The sequence below is a fragment of the Furipterus horrens genome, unplaced genomic scaffold (assembly GCF_987537825.1).
Source record: "Furipterus horrens unplaced genomic scaffold, mFurHor1.1.pri manual_scaffold_4, whole genome shotgun sequence".
Classification (NCBI taxonomy): Eukaryota; Metazoa; Chordata; class Mammalia; order Chiroptera; family Furipteridae; genus Furipterus; species Furipterus horrens.
The window spans coordinates 120,995,998-121,014,268 of NW_028327174.1; the positions used below are offsets into that span (position 1 = coordinate 120,995,998).

The 18,271-nt window shown below is 51.4% G+C and overlaps 1 protein-coding gene across 2 annotated transcripts in view; it reads left to right on the plus strand.

Moving 5' to 3' along the window:
* Positions 1-4,266: 4,266 nt before the first annotated feature.
* Positions 4,267-18,271, plus strand: part of PHF2 (PHD finger protein 2) — an 85,120-nt gene continuing 71,115 nt past the window's right edge. The window contains exon 1 of one of the 2 annotated variants that reach the window (XM_090274008.1): positions 4,267-4,411. In XM_090274008.1, coding sequence (XP_090130134.1) covers positions 4,314-4,411 — 98 coding nt within the window. In that variant the 5' untranslated portion in view covers positions 4,267-4,313. The remainder of the gene's footprint in view (positions 4,412-18,271) is intronic. The other variant, XM_090274007.1, reaches the window with a different exon arrangement.

Consider the following 18,271-nt stretch of genomic DNA (forward strand, 5'->3'; position numbering starts at 1 on the left):
TAGGAACAATTCCATTTACAATACCATCAAAAAAATAAAATGCCTACGGATAAACTGAGAAGACAAAAGACTTGTACACTTAAAACTATAAAATATTGCTGAGAGCAATTAAGACACAACAAATGGAAAGACAGCCCATGCTTATGAATCATAAAACTTAATATTTAAGATGTTAATGCTACCCAAAGCCATCTATACTTTGACAGTGTAATCCCTGTCAAAATTCCAATAGCCCCTTTTGCAGAGATGGAGAAGCCAATCCTCAAATTCATATGGAATTGTAAGCCATAACAATCTTGATAAAGAAGAACAAAGCTGGAGGACGCTGAGTTCTTGATTTCAAAACTTACTACAAAGCTACCATAATCAAAAGTGTGGTACTGGCATTAAAGTAGACATACAGGCCAATGAAATACAATAGAGAGCCCAGAAATAAACCCTTGCCAATATGGTCAAATGATTTTTGAAGAGATTGTCATGAGCATTCTGTAGGGGAAGGACAGTGCTTTCAACAAATGGTGCTGGGAAAACTGGATATCCACATGCAAAAGAATGGAATTGGACCCTTACCTCACAACATAAACAAAATTAATTCAAAATGGATCAAAGCCCTAAATTTAAGAACCAAAACTATAATACTCTTAGAAAGAAACATAGGGAGGGGGAAGAAGAAAAGATATATAGATGGCCAGTAAGAACATGAAAAGATTCTCAATATCACTAATCATTGGAGAAATGTAAATCAAAACCACAATGATTATGAAGTTTCAGTGAAACCAAAACAAAACACAAACACAAACACCACAATGAGACTCCACTTCATACACATTAGGATTGCTGTAGTAAAAAATAAACACACACACACACAACCAAATATGAGAAAATAGTCAGTGTTGATGAGGATGTGGAGAAATGAGAACCTTTGTACACCATTGGTGGGAATGTAAAAAGGTGCAGCTGCTGTAGGAAACAGTCCATGGTTCCTCAGACAGTTAAAAATAGAACTACCATATGATTCAGCAATTCCTCTTCTGGGTCTATGTACACACAAAAGAAGTGAAAGCAGGGACTTGAACACATATTTGTACACCCATGTTCATAGCAGAAAAATTAATGTGGAAACAATCCAAGTATACATCAACAATGAATGGGTAAACTAAACATGATATACACATACAATATAGTATTATTCAGTCTTAAAAAAGCAAGTTCTGACACATGCTATGACATGGATGAACCTTGAGGACATTAGGCTAAGTGAAATAAGCCAGTCACAAAAGGACAAATACTATATGTTTCCACTTATATGAGGTAGCTAAATTGTCAAATTCGTATAGACAGAGTAGAATGGTGGTTTCCAGGGTCTGGGGAGAGGTGATGACGGTGAGTGCTTCAGTTAGTGTTTAATAGGAACAAAGTTTCAGTTTGGGAAGATGTTCTGGAGATGGATCAAAGTGAGGACTGCTCCACAGTGTAAATGTTCTTATGCCACAGAGTACAGTACTCTTAAAATGATTAAAATGGTACATTTTATGGTGCATGTTACCACAATTAAAAAATATCCCTGCACTAGCATTCAGTGCACTTTGTTGAGTGACTGAATAAACACATACTGGAACATGCTGTTTTCTTTGCGCAAGGCGAATAACAGGCCTTGGCCTCAGATGCTTGTGGCTGGATTCACAGTGCTACAGTTGTGCTTCACTGGAGCACCAGGATGATGGGCAGCATGGGGGCCATGTTGCCTGGGAGCCTACCTCCTGACCCCTGAAGCAGGCCAGGCCACTTGGAGTGGGTGGTAAGGTCTTGATGCTATGCCCTGGAGAATGGGGCAAACTTGGCGGGTGGGTATTGAGGCAAAGGCAGAACACAAGGAAAGATCACTAAGCTCAGGGCAGCAGAGTTCCAGGTATGCTTGTGGCCAGAAAGGATGCCTGGACCTCTGAAGCCACCGGCCCTCTCCTTTCTGGGTCCCTATGAGGAAGTTCCCTTTGCTGTCCTTCGCTTCTCTGTGTGGCTTTGCATGGTCCAGGCCTCTGCTCCCAGTTCACCCCTGTCTGGCCCCCACCCTGGGCTAGTTTCCCCAGGACACTGTGGCACCCCATTCACTACTACTTGCATATGTGTCACTGTCTCCCTTTACTGCTTAGTGCTCCCCAGAGGCTACAAAGCAGCCACAGCACTGGTGGACACACAGAAGGTGCTCAATACCTGCTTAAGTAAATGAATGAGATGGAGGGTGGACATGGAGAAAAGATTTTCTGATGGGAGAGAACAGGGAAGTCACAGAGAGAAGCCCAAGAGAGGAAGAATTTGGGGCCCATATCAAGGTTTATTTTAGTCTGTAGTCAGCAGGGAGCCATGGAAGAGCTCTGAATAACAGCAAAGTCTCAGTTGACACTTTCAGATGCAGTTAGATTCTCCAAGGTCAGCAGTGAATGACTAGGGGTGGGATTACAGGTTTCCAGTCTATTCTGTCTGTATATTTAAGGTGCCCTGGTAATGGTGTAGGCCTGCCTCTGTATTTATTAGTCTGAGTTCCTGGCTTGCTCCCCATCTCACCAACCAGCAGACCTCCTACATGGGGAATTTAAGTACTTTGATCCTCAGTTTTCACTTCTGGAAATTACAGAAGTGATGGCAGATTTTGACTCAATTGGGAGTCAGGACTTCAACTGAGCTGCCTGCAAGTGGAGCAAGTGGCCCTTATAGGCTGCTGGCCGAAGCTGAGGGCCTGTCAAAGATGCTTCCATGAGGTGGTCTGGACCAGACTTCTGGCCCCAGGACTGTAATTCTGAGTTTGAGTGGCTGAGATGGCACAGAGTGAGGGAGCACACACAGGTTCCGTAGTCCAATTTAGTACCTCACTCTGCTCTGGCCTCCTGAGTGAGCATGGAGGACACAGTATGCAACAACTGGAAGGGGCAGGAAGGGTCTGCCAATGGACACCTTGAGAAAAGATCCCCCCTGGCGGAGCAGCCAGCCCATGCCCATCAAAGATCCTGACCAGTCAAGTGAGGAGTGAGGACTACTTCAGGGCAGAGGCTGGGTGGCCCAGAGTGAGGCTACAGCACCTCCTCACCCGCCCCTCTGCAGCCAGCAGTGGGGCTCTTTAGGTCATCCAGCCTTGGGGGTTCTGACCAGTGTTCCTGGGCAGCTCAATTTTAGATACTCGCTCTTCTTTTACACAGCTGACCCGTGCCAGCGCTCCTGGGTTCCTGAATTCTGTCCTCCGGGGCTCAGCATCAGAGAAATCCATGGGTAGTATAAGGGAGGGTGGGGTGTCTCCAGCCAGGAATGAGGGGATAAGGTAAGAGGAAAGGGAGCAGAAAGAAAGGAACTGGAGGAACCCCCTTCCTGCTGCTGGTTCAGAACAAAGTTACCGTCAGCTAGTGTCTCCTCTACCTTCTTTATGAGAAAGGGCATCCTATGGGGGTCTCACTCTGAACTCAGGGGTTCCTGGACATGCACCCCACCTTCTCACGCCCACTCTGTGTCCCTCCCTGTGTTCTCCCCCCACCATATTCTGGCCCACCTCCGGGCAAGGTCCCTTGTCCATCTCCTCTTTCAGGGCGTCTTCTGGGGGCGGGGTAGGGAGCCTCGTTTCCCCCACTCCGCACTTTCCCCCGCGGGTCCCAGAGCCCACTTCCTTTGTTGGAGGGTCCCCCAGCTCACCTTTTCCCCTGGAGAAATCTCCAGGCCCACCTTCTTCCGTGGAGAGGATCCATGAGCTACCTTCTACCCCCACCTAGGGGTCCCGGGCACACCTTGTCCCCGGCCCAGTTTCTGTCTTGCAGGTTCTCGGCCAACCTCTCCCTCGGAGGTGTCCCTGGCCCACCTGTCCCCTGTCGGCGTCCTCAGGCCCACCTTCTCCCCTTCAGATCCCCGGCCCATCTTCTCCCTGGGCCGGTCCCCGGCCCGCCTTCCCGCGGCGGGAGCGGCTGCCAGACCGCGGGCGGAGGCGGCGCCACCCGGGGCGCTGACGTAGAGACCGCTCGGCGGCCGGGGGTCCCTTCGGTGGGGCCGCGGCTCCCCGCCCGCCCGCCCGCCGCCCCCGCGCGTCCATTCCCTTTTGTGTCCCGCGCGCCGGCCCCGCGCACACTCTCGCCCTGCGCCCTCCGGCCGGCGGGCGGCTCCCGCGGCCTGCGCGCGCCCCGCTTTGTGTGGACGCGCCGCGGGTGCGCGCGGGCTGTCGTGCGCCCCCGGCCCGTCTCAGGCCCCGGCCCCGGCCCCGGCCCCGGCCCCGGCCCGCCCGGCCCGCCCGGCCCGACCCGGAGCGCAGCGCGGGCGGCGGGCGGGCGGGCGGCAAGAACATGGCGACGGTGCCGGTGTACTGCGTCTGCCGGCTGCCCTACGACGTTACCCGCTTCATGATCGAGTGCGACGCATGCAAGGACTGGTTCCACGGCAGGTGAGCGTGAGCCGGCCACCGGTCCCCGCCCCGGCCCCAGCCCGGCCCGGCCCGCGCGCCTCGCAGGCCCGACCCCGTCGCCCGCCGGCCGCGCGCCCTTTTGTGCCCGGGGCGGGGGCCAGGCCTGCGGTCGCCCCTCGCCGCCGCGCACAAAGCAGGCCCTGGGGCCGGGCGGGCCGGGCTGGGAGTCGAGGCGCCGGCGGCCTGGAGGACTGACGGCAGCGCGCAGGCCGGCTCCGAGGCCCAGGCTGGCCGCCGCCTCCCCCGCGAAGTTGCAGGAACTTTCCCTGCGCGGCCCGGGTAGGCGAGAGCGGCGGACTCGGACGCCGGCGGGGCTTGGCAGACGCGGGCCGGGGATGGGGGCGGCCGGTACGCCCACCCTGTGCCGTGACCGCAGCTCCGGGGCCTTGTCTTCGCGGCGGGACCCCTTCCTGGCCCCATGGGCTCCTGGACCCGGGGCCTGCTCGTCCCCTGTTGGTAGTGGGTGACAGAATGGTGTCTGTACGGATGTGGGTGTTGTGGCTTTGCTGCCTCCTCCCCGGCCAACACATTTACCCATTCCCCTCATTTCTGCCCCAGACAGGGACACCCCGGTCTTTACTCAAACCTCTGAGGAAGATGGGGTTGGGGAGGTGAAGCTTGTCCCTTGCCCATGGCCATGACCTGGCCCTGCGCCTAGTTTCAAAAGCCGAGGTCCCTTCCCACCCAGAAGTAAATGGAGGAGGAGGAAGAAGAGGTGGCACTGCTGCCCAAACTGCTCCAACAGGTTTTCGTGTGTTTGGGCCTCGCCCGGCTGGACTGGCCAGGGGCTGGCGGGGGCTTTATGCCCTCCGAGGCTGCCAGGAACAGGGCTGGGAGCACGAGAGGGGAATGTGCTGGCGGGTGGTTCCTGATCTCCGCGGCTGTGGGCTTCAGCCCTGCCAGTTCACATGTGGAGAGCCAGGCATCCAGATGTGACAGGGCCTGTTCAGACTGGTCAGCACCTGGCCTGAGTCCCTGTCACAGGGACCCCCGTGAGGAGGGGGTGGGGCTCTGTGGAGCAGGGACACCTACTGAAATCGTCTGGGCTTCCCAGGGCTGCAGAAACGCTCCCACATCCCCTGCCAGAGCCTGGGATGTGAACCCTGGGCTGTGCACACCCACCAGTTGGCATCCTCTTAAAGTTCATGGCTGGACCAAGGTTTAAAGTTCCCATCTGGTCCCTCATCTCCTCAGGTCTGTAGCTGCTGAGAAGGTGGCCCTCGGTGCCCTGAACGTGGAGGGGGCCACTTTCTCCTCTCTAACCCAACCCGGGCCTGCAGAGCTCCCAGGGTGCCCAGGTTGGGGGAGGTGTGAGGGCCTGGGAGGACCTTTGTCTGGCTTTCCAGGGGCCCTCTCCACTGCACTGGGTAAGCAAGGCCAGATCTGCACTAGACTTTGAGAAGGGGTAGGCAGGGCATTGGGGCTGAGGGCTCGTCTGAGGAGCTGGTGGCACTTACTGAATTGGCCTGGGCAGAGGCCAGAAGAGAGGTGCTTTCTGACACCTTAAAGGGGCTACTTTTGGGAAGGCCTTATCTTCTTATTTCTTATTTTTCTGAAGTCTTTGATTTGATCCCACACAGACACAGATCATTTGGTCAGCACAGATTGTGTCCACCTATGTGGAGTGGCCCTGGGGTGTGAAAGGGGCTTTCCCCTTGTGGAGGGGACATATCTTCTCTACATCTAATCAAGGGTCACTTGCAGAAGTGAATGCTGAGGCTGGGCTCCTCCTGGAGTTCCCTGAGCTGCTCCCCACCCCCCACAAACGCAGTGCCCACCTGTACTATTGTTTACTTAGTATTCAACAGCTCAACTCACTTTTTAAAAATTTGAATACTTTGTAACTTTATTTTGAGAGAATTTTAGACTTGTAGAAGTGTTACAAAAATGGAACAGTTTCTCCATCCCCCACCTCCCCTGAAGTGACATCCCGCTAGATTGTGCTATGAGCATGGAAAGTTGAGGCAGAAATGCAAGACAGTATGTAGTCCAGACTGCAGGCCTCAGCGGGTATATCTCCCCAGATTTCCCCCTTACTGTCCATTTCCTGTTCCAAGAAGGAAGCTTTGTATCATTCCCTGAAGTGGAACCTTAGTATCACTTGCCATAGGTAGTACCTATAAAAATAAACATAACTGTAAAAGCAAAAGGCTCTGTCTTGTCTCACTTGTGATCCACCACGGCTCTACAACACACCACATTTTGGGGGGTTGTGAAGGGGGTTCTTAAGTTACCCACATTCATGCCAGTGGGACACGCCAGCCAAGAACATGGTTGGGGCAGCTCTTTAATAGGGCCAGAGCCTGCTCCCAGGGTGCAGTCCCTCCAGTACTCTAAGCATCCCTCCCCGTGTTCTCTGGGGAGGCCTCTCCTCTGAGTTGGGTTAGAAGTGTGGTCAGTCAGGAAGCCAGGAGTCCACGTTCCACCCCCATCTTGACTGTGGGTGGTTACTCTTGAGTCACACCTTGTCAGCCCATTCAGCCATCACTAGCACTGACTGGACCTCACCTGGGAATAGGCTTTGACTAGGAAGGGGTAGATTTTACAGCCAGTCACCTTGTGAGCTGTCTTGTCTGTGTGTTTGGTAGGGAAGTATGACACAACGTCGGCCTTGGGGACCTTCCTCCCCAGAGAGTATGCCACAGAGCCACTTTCCTCCATGAGGAGTGCCAGAGCCACTTGAGCCAAGCACTAGATAGCTTCTAGTGTCTTCCACCCGACCCCATATGCCCCTCTATCCCTGCCTGTGGTAAGGTGTCTGGCTGCTGTGGACCAGCTGCCCCCGCTCTCAGAAATGACCCAGGTGGCTCATCTTGTCACCACCCTGATGTGAAGAGTACCTACCTCTGGAAAACAGGCATGATCCTGTTAAAGCAACAGACATCCTAAAGCTTCCTGGGCCCTCTTTCAGTTACCTGTTCTGTTGAATTGGAAGGGTTTTTGGAGGCAAATCAATAAAATTGATTTCACAGAGTTTGGAAGCTGAAGTTGCTGTTAAGCCTTTCAGTGACAGAAGTTTCATTTATTCCTTGATAAGTATTTACAGGGTGCAGGTACTGTGTGGGGTGCCATCCTGGCTATGGGGTTCCTGGTAGATCCCTTGTCTCTCATGGGTTTTTTTCTATGGAAGTCAGACTGCGAGCTCCAGACCAGCCCGGGGAGCCCTGTCAGAGTTGTGAGGAAGCACTGTGGGGGCAGGAGTGGGGGCGGGGGCGAGGAGACCACATGAGGGACAGCCTGCGTTGTGGCCAGGAAGCAGGATCCATGTTGGGCAAAGCAGTGATAGGAAGGGACTAAGGAGTTGGCAGGGTCCCTTTGGCTGCCATGGGGACGGGTGGCCACAAGGGCAGGGGCAGAAGCCACTGTCCAGGTGAGAGGGGCTGGATAGGATGGGGGTAGGGGGAAAGGGTGTTGACAGGGGGTCAGGTTCTGGCGTGGATTCCCTCAGATCCCTGTGTGCTCTTCTGTGTGTCTGGACTTTGCCTGTCTTCCTTGCCAGTGCCCTGCCTTGTCAGCCTTTGTGGGCTCTCATCATGTCCCCACCCCCACCCAGCCTTAAGATTCTTAGGGCAAAGCCACGTCTGGAGGTGGTTGGCTCTCACGGCAGTCTGGCGACACAGTGGGGCTCATGGCCAGCTCTGTTGGCCAGCAGAGCATGTGTGTACTTGGAGCGAAAGGAGGGCCCGCCAAGGGTCAAGCTTCAGTGTTGCAATCTGGGTGATCAGATCTGACAGTTAAATCCTAGAACCTGAGATTCTTAAATACCAGGGGAAGAACCATCTACATCAAGGTGGAGTTGTGGCCTGTTTGACGTGTTTATAGAGATAACAATCATTTTTAAATGGGAAATTCTTACTGTGTGAATTTAAGGCATTCTGGAGGCAGTAGGGTAATGCCAACTTCTAGAGGACAGAGCAGAGGTCCTCTGTTCATGAATCTTTTCCAAATGAGTTGACTCGCCAAGGTAGTTACTTGGAGTTAGGCTCATTGTAATTGCCAGACTGTTTGCTTTTATTGAAGATATTGGGCTGGAAGTGTGCTTGATGTGACCCTTTTTCACTGCAGCCCACATTTGTTTGGGGGCCACTTGGGCTCAAGTGTGGCTGCTCATGGCCTGAGTGTGGGCAAAGCTTTAAGGGTCTTGGTATGAACCCTGCCACCCCTGGGCACCCTCTCCTCTGGGCCATCCTTATGCTTCTGTGCTTGTGGCACCTGGCCACAGGTCAGAGCCTTATTCTCAAAGAATGTGGAGTTTTGCTGTTGGGAGTATTGGCCAGGAAATAATGTTCCACACCAAATGTGCTGGAAGACTCCAACTCCTAAATTCCGGGTGTGAGGAGAGCAGAGTGGTCAGTTGGCTTCTAAATGAACCATGTGATAATAGTGCTGCAAGGCTCACACTGGGGCTGGCCTTTATGGTCTCAGGGTTTGCTCACGGTCATTGTCTTATTGGTTTCCACAGTGAGCTGGGTGGTAGCCCAGACAGACCATCTTGTCCTCCCACTTCTAGCAGAGAGGGGTGCCCTGTTTCTTCACCCTCTGGAGATAGACACTCCTCCGCCAAAGTGCAGGGGCGGGGATGGTGTCCAACTAAAGTTATTCTGGCACAAAGGCCTGAACAAATACCAGGTGCTGACAACCCCATTCATGTCTATGGTTTCACAAATGCAACATGGATGGGAACATCATTACAGCAGGAAATGGCATCCAGTGCCAGATGAAGAAGCTGGGCTCTCTATAATGCTCTCTGTGTCTCTGGTATGTCCAGTATCCCGCCAGCCTTTTGCTTAGAGTTGTGTCTGCATCTTTGCACCTCTTCTCCTCTTGCTCCACCTTTATTCCCCTACTGCAGCCTGCCTTAGTTCTTAGAGTTTAGGCATGGTGAGTGACCCTAACCATGCACTCTGGAATGGGGCTTGGTCCTGTGCTTTAAGATTTTAGTGTCTGTTCATTTCCCCTCAAATGATGGGTCATCCTTGGAAGACCATAGAATTCCAATCAATGGCTGGCTTTGACCTCAGAACATAAAAACTGAAGGTCCAGGCAAATGGAGAAACCAGCCTTTTATGTCTTTTTCTTTGAAAATTGGGGTGAAATTCACACACCATGAAATTATCCATTTTAAAGTCACAGCTTACGGCATTTAGTGCATTCAAAATGTTGTACAACCACCATCTCTATCTAGTTCCCAAACATTTTTATCGCCCCCAAGGAAACCCCAAACAACAACTTTCCATCCTCTGGCCACAGCCCTGAACAAGCAAGCATCCATCTGTTTTGTGTCCCTATGGATTTGTCTATTGTGGACATTTCGTATAAATGGAATCATCTAATGTGAGACCTTTTGTGCTTTTGTGTCTGGCTTCTTTCACTCAGCTCAATGTTTTTCTTGTTTGTTTGTTTGTTTGTTGGGGGGGTGGTTCATCCATGTTGTAGCACGAACCAGAACTTTATTGATCTTTTTATGGCAGAACAATACTCCATTGTGTCGATAGACCACAATTTGTGATCCGTTCACTTGTTGATTGGACATTTGGGGTTCCCCCCCATCTATGGCTATTGTCATATTGTCTAAGTGCTGCTGTGAACATTTGTGTACAAATATTTGTTTGAAGACCTGTTTTCAATTCTTTTAGGAATTGTTAGTTTATATGGTAACTCTCTGTTTACCTTTTTGAGAGACCAACAGTTTTTTACAGCAGCTGCACCATTTTACATCCTCACTACCAATGTGGGAGTGATTTGACTTCTGCTCATCTTCACCAATACTTGCTATTTTCCATTTTTAGAATTACAGCCCTCCTAGTGAGTGAGACCTCCAACTTTATTCTTTTTAAAAAATATTGTTATGGCTTTTCGGGGCTTGTTAAATTCTCTATGAATTTGAGGATTGGCTTTTCCATTTCTGCAAAAGGGGCTGTTGGAATTTTGACAGGGATTGCATTATAGATTGCCTTGTGTGGTATTGACATCTTAACAATATTATGTCTTCAGATCCATGAGCATGGGATGTCTTCCCACTTATTTAGATTTAGGTCTTCGATATATTTTTCCAGCAACGTTTTTTAGTTTTCATGGTTTGAGTCTTTCATACTTTGGTTAATTTTATTCCTAGTTATTTTATTCGTTATGCAATTATAAGTGGGATTATTTTTGTAATGTTTTTTTGGATTGTTTATTGCTGGTACTTTTACCCTTTTTAAAAAAATCACCTTTTAACGTGTGGTGACTGAATTTCCAGAACCAGATGTGTAGGGTGCAGGTGTTCATGCACGTGCTGGGGTGTGCACACACCCAGCTGTATGCTTATAGATGCTCTGGAGTGTGTCTATGTGCCTGGGGGTGGGGTGCTGTTCTTCTTAATTATAAGTGTTTATTGAGCCTTGCCTCTGTCACATCCTGGGTTAGGCATTTTCTCTGCACATGTGTGGGACTCCTTTTCTTTCACCCTGACTGTTGATAAAGCCATGATGGGGCAGATCAGGGAGCATTGCTAGGTGTGCTGCATGTGGCCTGTCTGTCCTTTCTACTGCCCCGGAGGGTTTGGTGGTGGGTTGCTCTGATTGGGAGGAGACCAGCAAACTGAGGCTGGAGAGATCAGCTTGAGGAGGTCAACAGGACATCATGACGGGCTGGGATGGCAGTGGTGTGTCTGTCTCAGAGCTCCCCCACCAGTGCCCTTTCATTGATAAGAGTGGTGGTGGGGTTACCAGGGACCCCAGAAGGCAGGCTGGTCCTGGGGGACCTAAACCTACAGGATGGGTCAGCACTGTTCCCTGGGCTGAGCTGTGTCCCTGAGAAACCTTTGGGAAGCCTCTGGCTGTGTCACCCCAGGCTGGATCCCTGAAGTGTGGTGCCATTTTCTGTTTCACACGGAAGTGCAGAGTGAACCTCATTCCTTCTTACACCTGACACATCATGGGCTAGCACGGGTCCCATGGTGCCAGACAGTGAGACAGTGTGAGCATCTAGGAGGGCCTTGGAGAGGTCTGAGGGCCATCAATGCCAACTCCTGGGGCAGCCAGACTTAGCTTGGGTCACTGACCACCCCCCTCCACCCCTGTGGCCAGCAATTCCAGACCAACATCTGAGTAGCCCATAGCCTGGCTTATGGGAACTGTGATGTTTCACCACTTGTTTTGCTTTCCCCTTAGAAGCCCCATTAAGGCAGAGTGTGGGTGCAAATCTCCAGGAAACTGGGCTGAGCAGAAAGGGCAGCGAGAAAGTGGAACATGAGTGTGCCTTAGCAGGGCATGGGCCTTTCTGCCCAGGCCTCATCTCCTGGGCTGATCTGCCTTTGGCTGGAGAGATGACACAAATGTGGGGATTCAGGCACCATTTATCTGCAGGAGAAACTGAGACCTGGGATTCTGATGTAATATGACATTTGACCTCCTGACAAAATCCAGAAGCTATAGCCTGATCCAGTCCGCCTTACAGATGAACAAGGCTGGCGGGGAGGGGGAACAGACAGATAGGGCTTCCTGAGAGCGTTCCAGACCCTGAGGAGAGGGGGACCCTGTAACACCCCATGAAATAACAGAGGGTTGCATGCTGGACAGGAGGTGAGTTCCTCCTAAACTTCCTTCTGCCTACGTTTGTGAAACTTGGAGGATTAGTTGCCATTGGTGTTTGTGCAGTTTCTTGCCTGGCATTTCTAACAAGTCCGGCTAATCTCTCCCCACCTGTTTTGTAGTTACTGCTCATAAAAAAAAAGGTGGGGTTGGATGGGGGAATTTCCTGCCACTTGTTTGCACCCAGCACCAGGCGCTTTCTAACTGTCATCTCCTTCTCTGCTCTCAGCAGCTCCCAAGGGCACTGGATCTGGGACTGCTTAGGAGAATCTGTCTGGGAGAGGACCAGCCGTTGGCCCGGATCACACACTGATAAGTGGTCCATGGGGCTTTTCCAAGGCCTGGGAACCTCCCTACTCCACTCCCCACTCCAACCATAGCAGGCGGCCATGATGGTTTTGTGCAGCTCCTGGTTGTGGTTCCAGACGGTGCTCACATTCAAGGCCAAAGTGGCCAGGGCTTCAGTGGGAGTTAGGGGGCTGGTGTCTCGCCTGTCGAGTGAGGGAGCCCATCAGTCTGTCCAGCCTGGCACCTTGGAGTGCTGGGCTCTAGTCTCAGCACCTGGACACAGCACCCAGAAAGGCACTGGGTCCCTGTACCACTGGACGGCATATACCAGTGGCCGGCCCAGTAGACAGTGCTGGGCAACCTCGTGAGTAGTAGGGTGGTGCCCACAGGTAACTGCAGAGGGCAGATGTAGTGGGAATGCACCTGGACTGTAGGCCAGGTGTGGGAGTTCCCATTTTATCCTCAAGGCATCATCCAGACAGGGGCACGGCGTTCTCTAGTTTGCCATGTTCCCTTAGAGTGTGGTGTGTCGTGTGTGTAGGGACAAGACGGAGAAACCAGAGACCAGCTAGGATCCCTGGGGGTTGGGGGCCTGGGGATAGAGGGCCAATGGTGGGGGGGTGCCTGGTACCACCTTGCCTACCCCTTGGGAAGGAGCTCCTGCTGTTTGGCTTCAAGGTTTCCAGGGTCCGTGTCATCACGGTGACCTCTGATCCCAGCCTGGGGGCTTGTGTAGCCAGCCCTGCTCTGGGCCTGGCACTGCCCAGGGCCTTGCCTGGGCCTCTGCCTGCCAGGACCCCTGCACCTGCCTACTGTGCAGGCATCAGGGTCTGTTTCGGTCCTGGCCCCAGATGTGGCGGTGAGCATGTGAGGCAGTGGCGTGATCACGCAACTAGAGGCTGAGCCGCATCTCTCCCTTTCTGTAAGCCGCAGCTGGGTATGGAACTACGGCTCCTAGAACCTTTTGGCTCCTAGAACCTTTTACATGGCTTCTCATTTCAAAGGACAGGAACAAATGCTTTCTGTCTGACTTTGGGCAGCCACGTGGGGCCTCTGTCCTCAGCCCAGAGGACAGTGAGTGCTGTGTGGTCCCCTATGGACTCCCACAGCCCCCTGGCCCCAACTCTCTAAAATATCTGTGGAGCCCTGAAGACAGTGCTGGCAGTGACTGAAGGGGTTCAATTCAGAAGCCCCTCTGGGCATCTGGGGTAAGGTGAGGAGACACCTGGAGCAGGCAGCTGTGAAGCCACTATCCCAGGGCCCTAACTCTGAGTGCCAGTCCCGCCCCTCCCATGTCTGTCTCCATCTCTCTAGGGCATGTGGTTTTCCTTTCTTCTCTGTAGACAATGTGCTTCTCCGGAGGAGAAGTGGGCATTGGTGGGACCAGAGAGCACCATGTAGTTTTGCTTCTGCTGGCACTCAGCAACTGTCCCTGCCTCAGGCTCTGAAGGAACCCAGTGCTAGATTAAAGCTTGGAGAAGGAGGCAGATAGATTTGGGTTCAGTCTGAGAAATAACTTTAGTAATTGAAACTGTCCCCAAACCAGGCACATCAGGGGAAATAATGTGTAGTTTGATCCAGGGTTCTCGGCCCAGCTCTGTGGACACTGAGGCTGGGAAGTCTGGTAGGATGTGCAGCTGCCCCCTGACCTCTGCCAACCAGTCCGTGAGCACGTGTTACGCTGTCCGGTCTGACCCCCCCCCCCCCTCCAGTTGTACTGTTGGAGCAGGATGTGCAAGTGGGACATCCCAGGGAGCACACCGTCCAGCCTTTCTTTCACAAATGGGAAATGAAGGCTGCACACCAGTCTCCTTTCTCAGCCTGGTACTCTTTGCAGGCCCTTGGGTGTCCCTACGGAAGGACTGGACCACCTTGTTGGTTCTGTACTTGGGGAAGGGCCCCCAAGACCCAAGCAACACACATGGATATGGGATCCTGTGACTACTATGACTTAATACCTGTGGGTCCCCTACACCTGGACCCTCAATGTGTGGCCTGGCTGCCCATTGCAGCGGGATCTGTGGCCAGCTGGACTTGAGGTTCTGGGGAAAGGTGGCCTGATGCCTGTCCAAATCCACACCTGCCTCAGTCACCCTGCTGGGGCTCCCTTCCCTGCTGGCCTATTTGTGTTCTCTATGGGGCCTCTGTGTCGTTAGGGGCCTGGCCAGCTCTCAGGGGTCTTGAGGCCTGCTCCCCCATTGAAGCTATAGGTCAGGAGCCAGCCCATCACCAGCCTCTCTCGGAGCTGGTCGCTGGAGACCTAAGGGGCCTCAGAGCTGGCCAGGTTGTCTCCTGGCTCGCATGTTCATCCTGACACTCTGGGATTCCAGGATTCAGGTCCATTCTTTTTTTTTTTTTTTTTTTTTAAGATTTTATTTATTTAACTTTAGAGAGGTGGGAATGAAGGGAGAAAGAGGGAGAGAAATATCAATATGTGGTTGCCTCTTGCGCGCCCCCAACTGGGAACCTGGCCCATAACCCAGACATGTGCCCTGACTGGGAATTGAACCTGCAACCCTTGGGTTCAAAGGCTGGCACTCAGTCCACTAAGCCACACCAGCCAGGGCTCAAGTCCATTCTTAAACTCCCTGTGCAGACACTCCTGTGCTGGGGCCACTGGTCTGTCCCAGTGGATGTAGAAGGATGTACAGTAGTCCTTCTCTATATCACGGTTCACTTATCGCAGCCTCACTGTATCGTGGGATTTTAAAAAATATTATATTTATTTATCATGGATTTTTCACTATATCGCGAGATTTTGCGGTACTGTGTACGTATGTTGTTAAAGTTACGTAGGTTTAAGAGTGTAGAATATGTTTAAGAACATAAGTAGTGTTCATAAAAGTGTGGAAAAGGTTAATAAGGGAGTGGTGAAGGTTAATAAGGGGCTGGGAATGGTTTATAAGTGTGTGGGAAGGGTTTATAAAGCCTTAAAATACATATAAATACTAAAACAAATGTAAGGTTCCTACTTTGTGGATTTTCACCTATCGCGGGGGTCAGGGGGTCTAGAATGTAATACCCGTGATAAGTGAGGGAATGCTGTACCTGAGTGGCTGCTCCTAGGGAGTTATAGTCACGGCACTGGCCTGTCAGTGTGGCATGCATGCACTGCTGTTTAGTGCAGGAGAAGGCTCTCAGTGAAGTTACACAGCACTACTTGGCAGTCTGCCCTTCTTACCCACTGCTTGGCAAGAGAGCCCTTCTAGGTCCTTCTGGACGTGTCCCATCTTCAGGGTGGAACTGATGGATGGAGTATAATTCTGTGCTCTATGGTGTCTGTCCGTGAGTGCCCCTTGGATGGATGGAGGGCCCTGGTACTCCCTGTGCATGAGGTCTGTGTGTACACCTCCTCTTACTCTCACATGGCTCTGTGGACCAGTGGGGCCCCGTTATAGGCATGGGAATACTGGTGCTCAGAGCAGCTCAGGAGCCCCAGGAACATGCTGCTTGGTTGGATGTGGTCTGACACAGCCAGTGTCCTTTCACCATGCTCACTGCCCCTGGGCTGGTGCTGGCTGCGTTGAAGTGTCCCCAGAGGCCCAACTTGTGCCGTCCTAGCTTCATAGCCGTGGTGCCCTTGGGATTGGGGATCCGACAGAAGGCACTCCCCTCAGGGGGCCACAGTGCAGCTCCTGCCCCAGGTCCCACAGCCTGCAGTCGTGGCCTCTGGGGGTCTGGGACAGGGCCCAGCCAGAGCCTGTCCAGGTTTCCATGTCCTACTCTTTGCTTTTCTTGTCCTTTGGTGGGGGATGGAGGGAAGCAAAGAACAGATCACAGAATGTTCTAGTAGGACAGGACCTTGGAGAGCACCAGTCCCTCCTTTCTTGAGCTGCATCTAGAGTTGCCTTCTGGAGGGTTGCAGCATAAAGCTGGTCCCCAGACCCCACGCCCAAGCACCCACCAGGTTGATGATGCCCTCAGGGGTGTGGTAGAGCCTGTCGACAGAACCCTCACCTCCCTTGGTCTAGAGTCAGCATTTCTGTTTATATGGCCTTGGACTGCATTTATTTTGGGTCATATTTGTCTTCCCTCCAACCTTGAAGTCTATCAGGGTTTTTAATCCAGGTGGAAGGCTGTAATTGTGAGAGTTTCCAGGCAGAGATATTCATTCTATGTTGGTATACAAATGATTTCCTACAAACTGCTGGAATAGATGCTCCAAAACTTGCCTCTGGTTTTTTAAAGCAACCATATCTCTATTCGGAATAGCTGTTAAAAATCTACTGGGTCAGGTTTAAAAACATAGAAAGAGACATTTAAACATTTGTTTACTATATCAAGGATTGTGGACTCTTAGATGATAGAGTTAAGGGAATGCTTAAGTAAATTATGATGGACTCACAATAAAAAATCATGTAGCCATCAGCAGTGATGTTTACAATCAGGTTTTAATGATATGTGAAAATGTTTGTTATATGCTGAATGGGAAAAAAAGCAAGATTCAACATTATCTATATAGTATGAGAGTTGGTGTTAAGTAATTATAACAGGAAACATACACTGGAAGGAAAGGTGCCAACATCTTAAAAGGGCTAAGAGTTTTTGTTTTTGTTTTTCTACTGCTTTTATACTTACTTCACTTTCCACCTTGTTTTCAGGAGCATAAATTTACTTTTATAATTAAAAATAATATTGTCAGTATAGAGATCATCCTGCTCAGCCTCGTATTTCACAGAATTTTGTGGACTGTGGGTTATATAGACACTATGGCTTGAGTGTGTCCTATCTCACAGCCACCAGGGGCAGGACGGAGATGTCCACTTAAGGACCCCTTCCTCTAAAGGCCAGGGTAGGGGTGTATATGCCCTTCTGGTACACCCTCTTCTAATGTGACCCTCCAGTAATGCACATTAGCCTGGCCTGCATCCCTTTTGCTGAGAAGGGGACCCATTGGCACCCATGGCCAGAGCTTCTCTGAGAGTCCCTGTGCAGGTGCAGTTTTAAGGCCCCTAGGGCCCTAGTTAGAGCCCCTTTCTCCTTTAGGGCCATCCCAGGGGTGAGGCCTCAAGCTCATGCATTGGGGATGGAGCCACCACTGCACTACGAGGAGCGACTGAGGCCCCATGACCATTTCCCAAAGCAGCAGAACTGTCCTGTTACCAGCTATTCTTGTGCCCAAGTGTCACACCTTATGTGGGGACCCAAGTACCACCTGGCTTGGGAGGACACTGCAGACTCATGAGCCAGGCTTCCTCCAGTGTATCCTGACATTTCCCTATAGCAGACTGGCAGCTAAGCTCCTAGTTACTGCTGTCCACACAAGGGGAGAACATGTGGGGCCTCTTGTATAGAATGTGTAGTTTGCCAGGCTGAGGAGGGTATGACTCCAGTGGGGGCCCTTGGGGAGAACACAGCAGACACCAGCCTTACCAGCCAGGCTGAGGGCAGAAACCAGCCTGGGTTAGCTCCAGTCTGAGATGTTCAACACTGCTCTGCAAATGGAGAGTACTCCTGAATAGACCTTGAAACCATTACTTATAGATATCAACTGATTATTCATATGCCTTTGGATGTTTACAGATGCTAAATTATTATTTATAGATGCATGACTGGGAGGTAGAGAGTAGGGTAACCTAAGGCCAAAATATGGGAGCCACTTCTGGTGGGACCTACTTTAGGAATTCTGAAAATATAATATAAGCCATAAGAAATTTATGATTTTGTGTCACAGAAATTTTTTTCTGATCTTATTCATAGTGTGACCGTTCATTATCACAACACCCATTCCAGAATACCCTGAGGGCACCACGTCTGTCTGTGCACATATCCTCCTGAGCAGGCCAGACACACTTTGTGCTGTACAAGGAGGCACATGGCTCTAGGTGCACCACCAGGCACACGCGCTTTACTCCGTGTATGTCCACGCGGCTGGTCTGCACCACATATGTGTGTGTCCACAGAGGCCCTGTTCTTTTCTTTTCCTTAAACAATTTATAAAATTTATTTTTATTTTTTCCAGCTTTTTTGAAGTGTA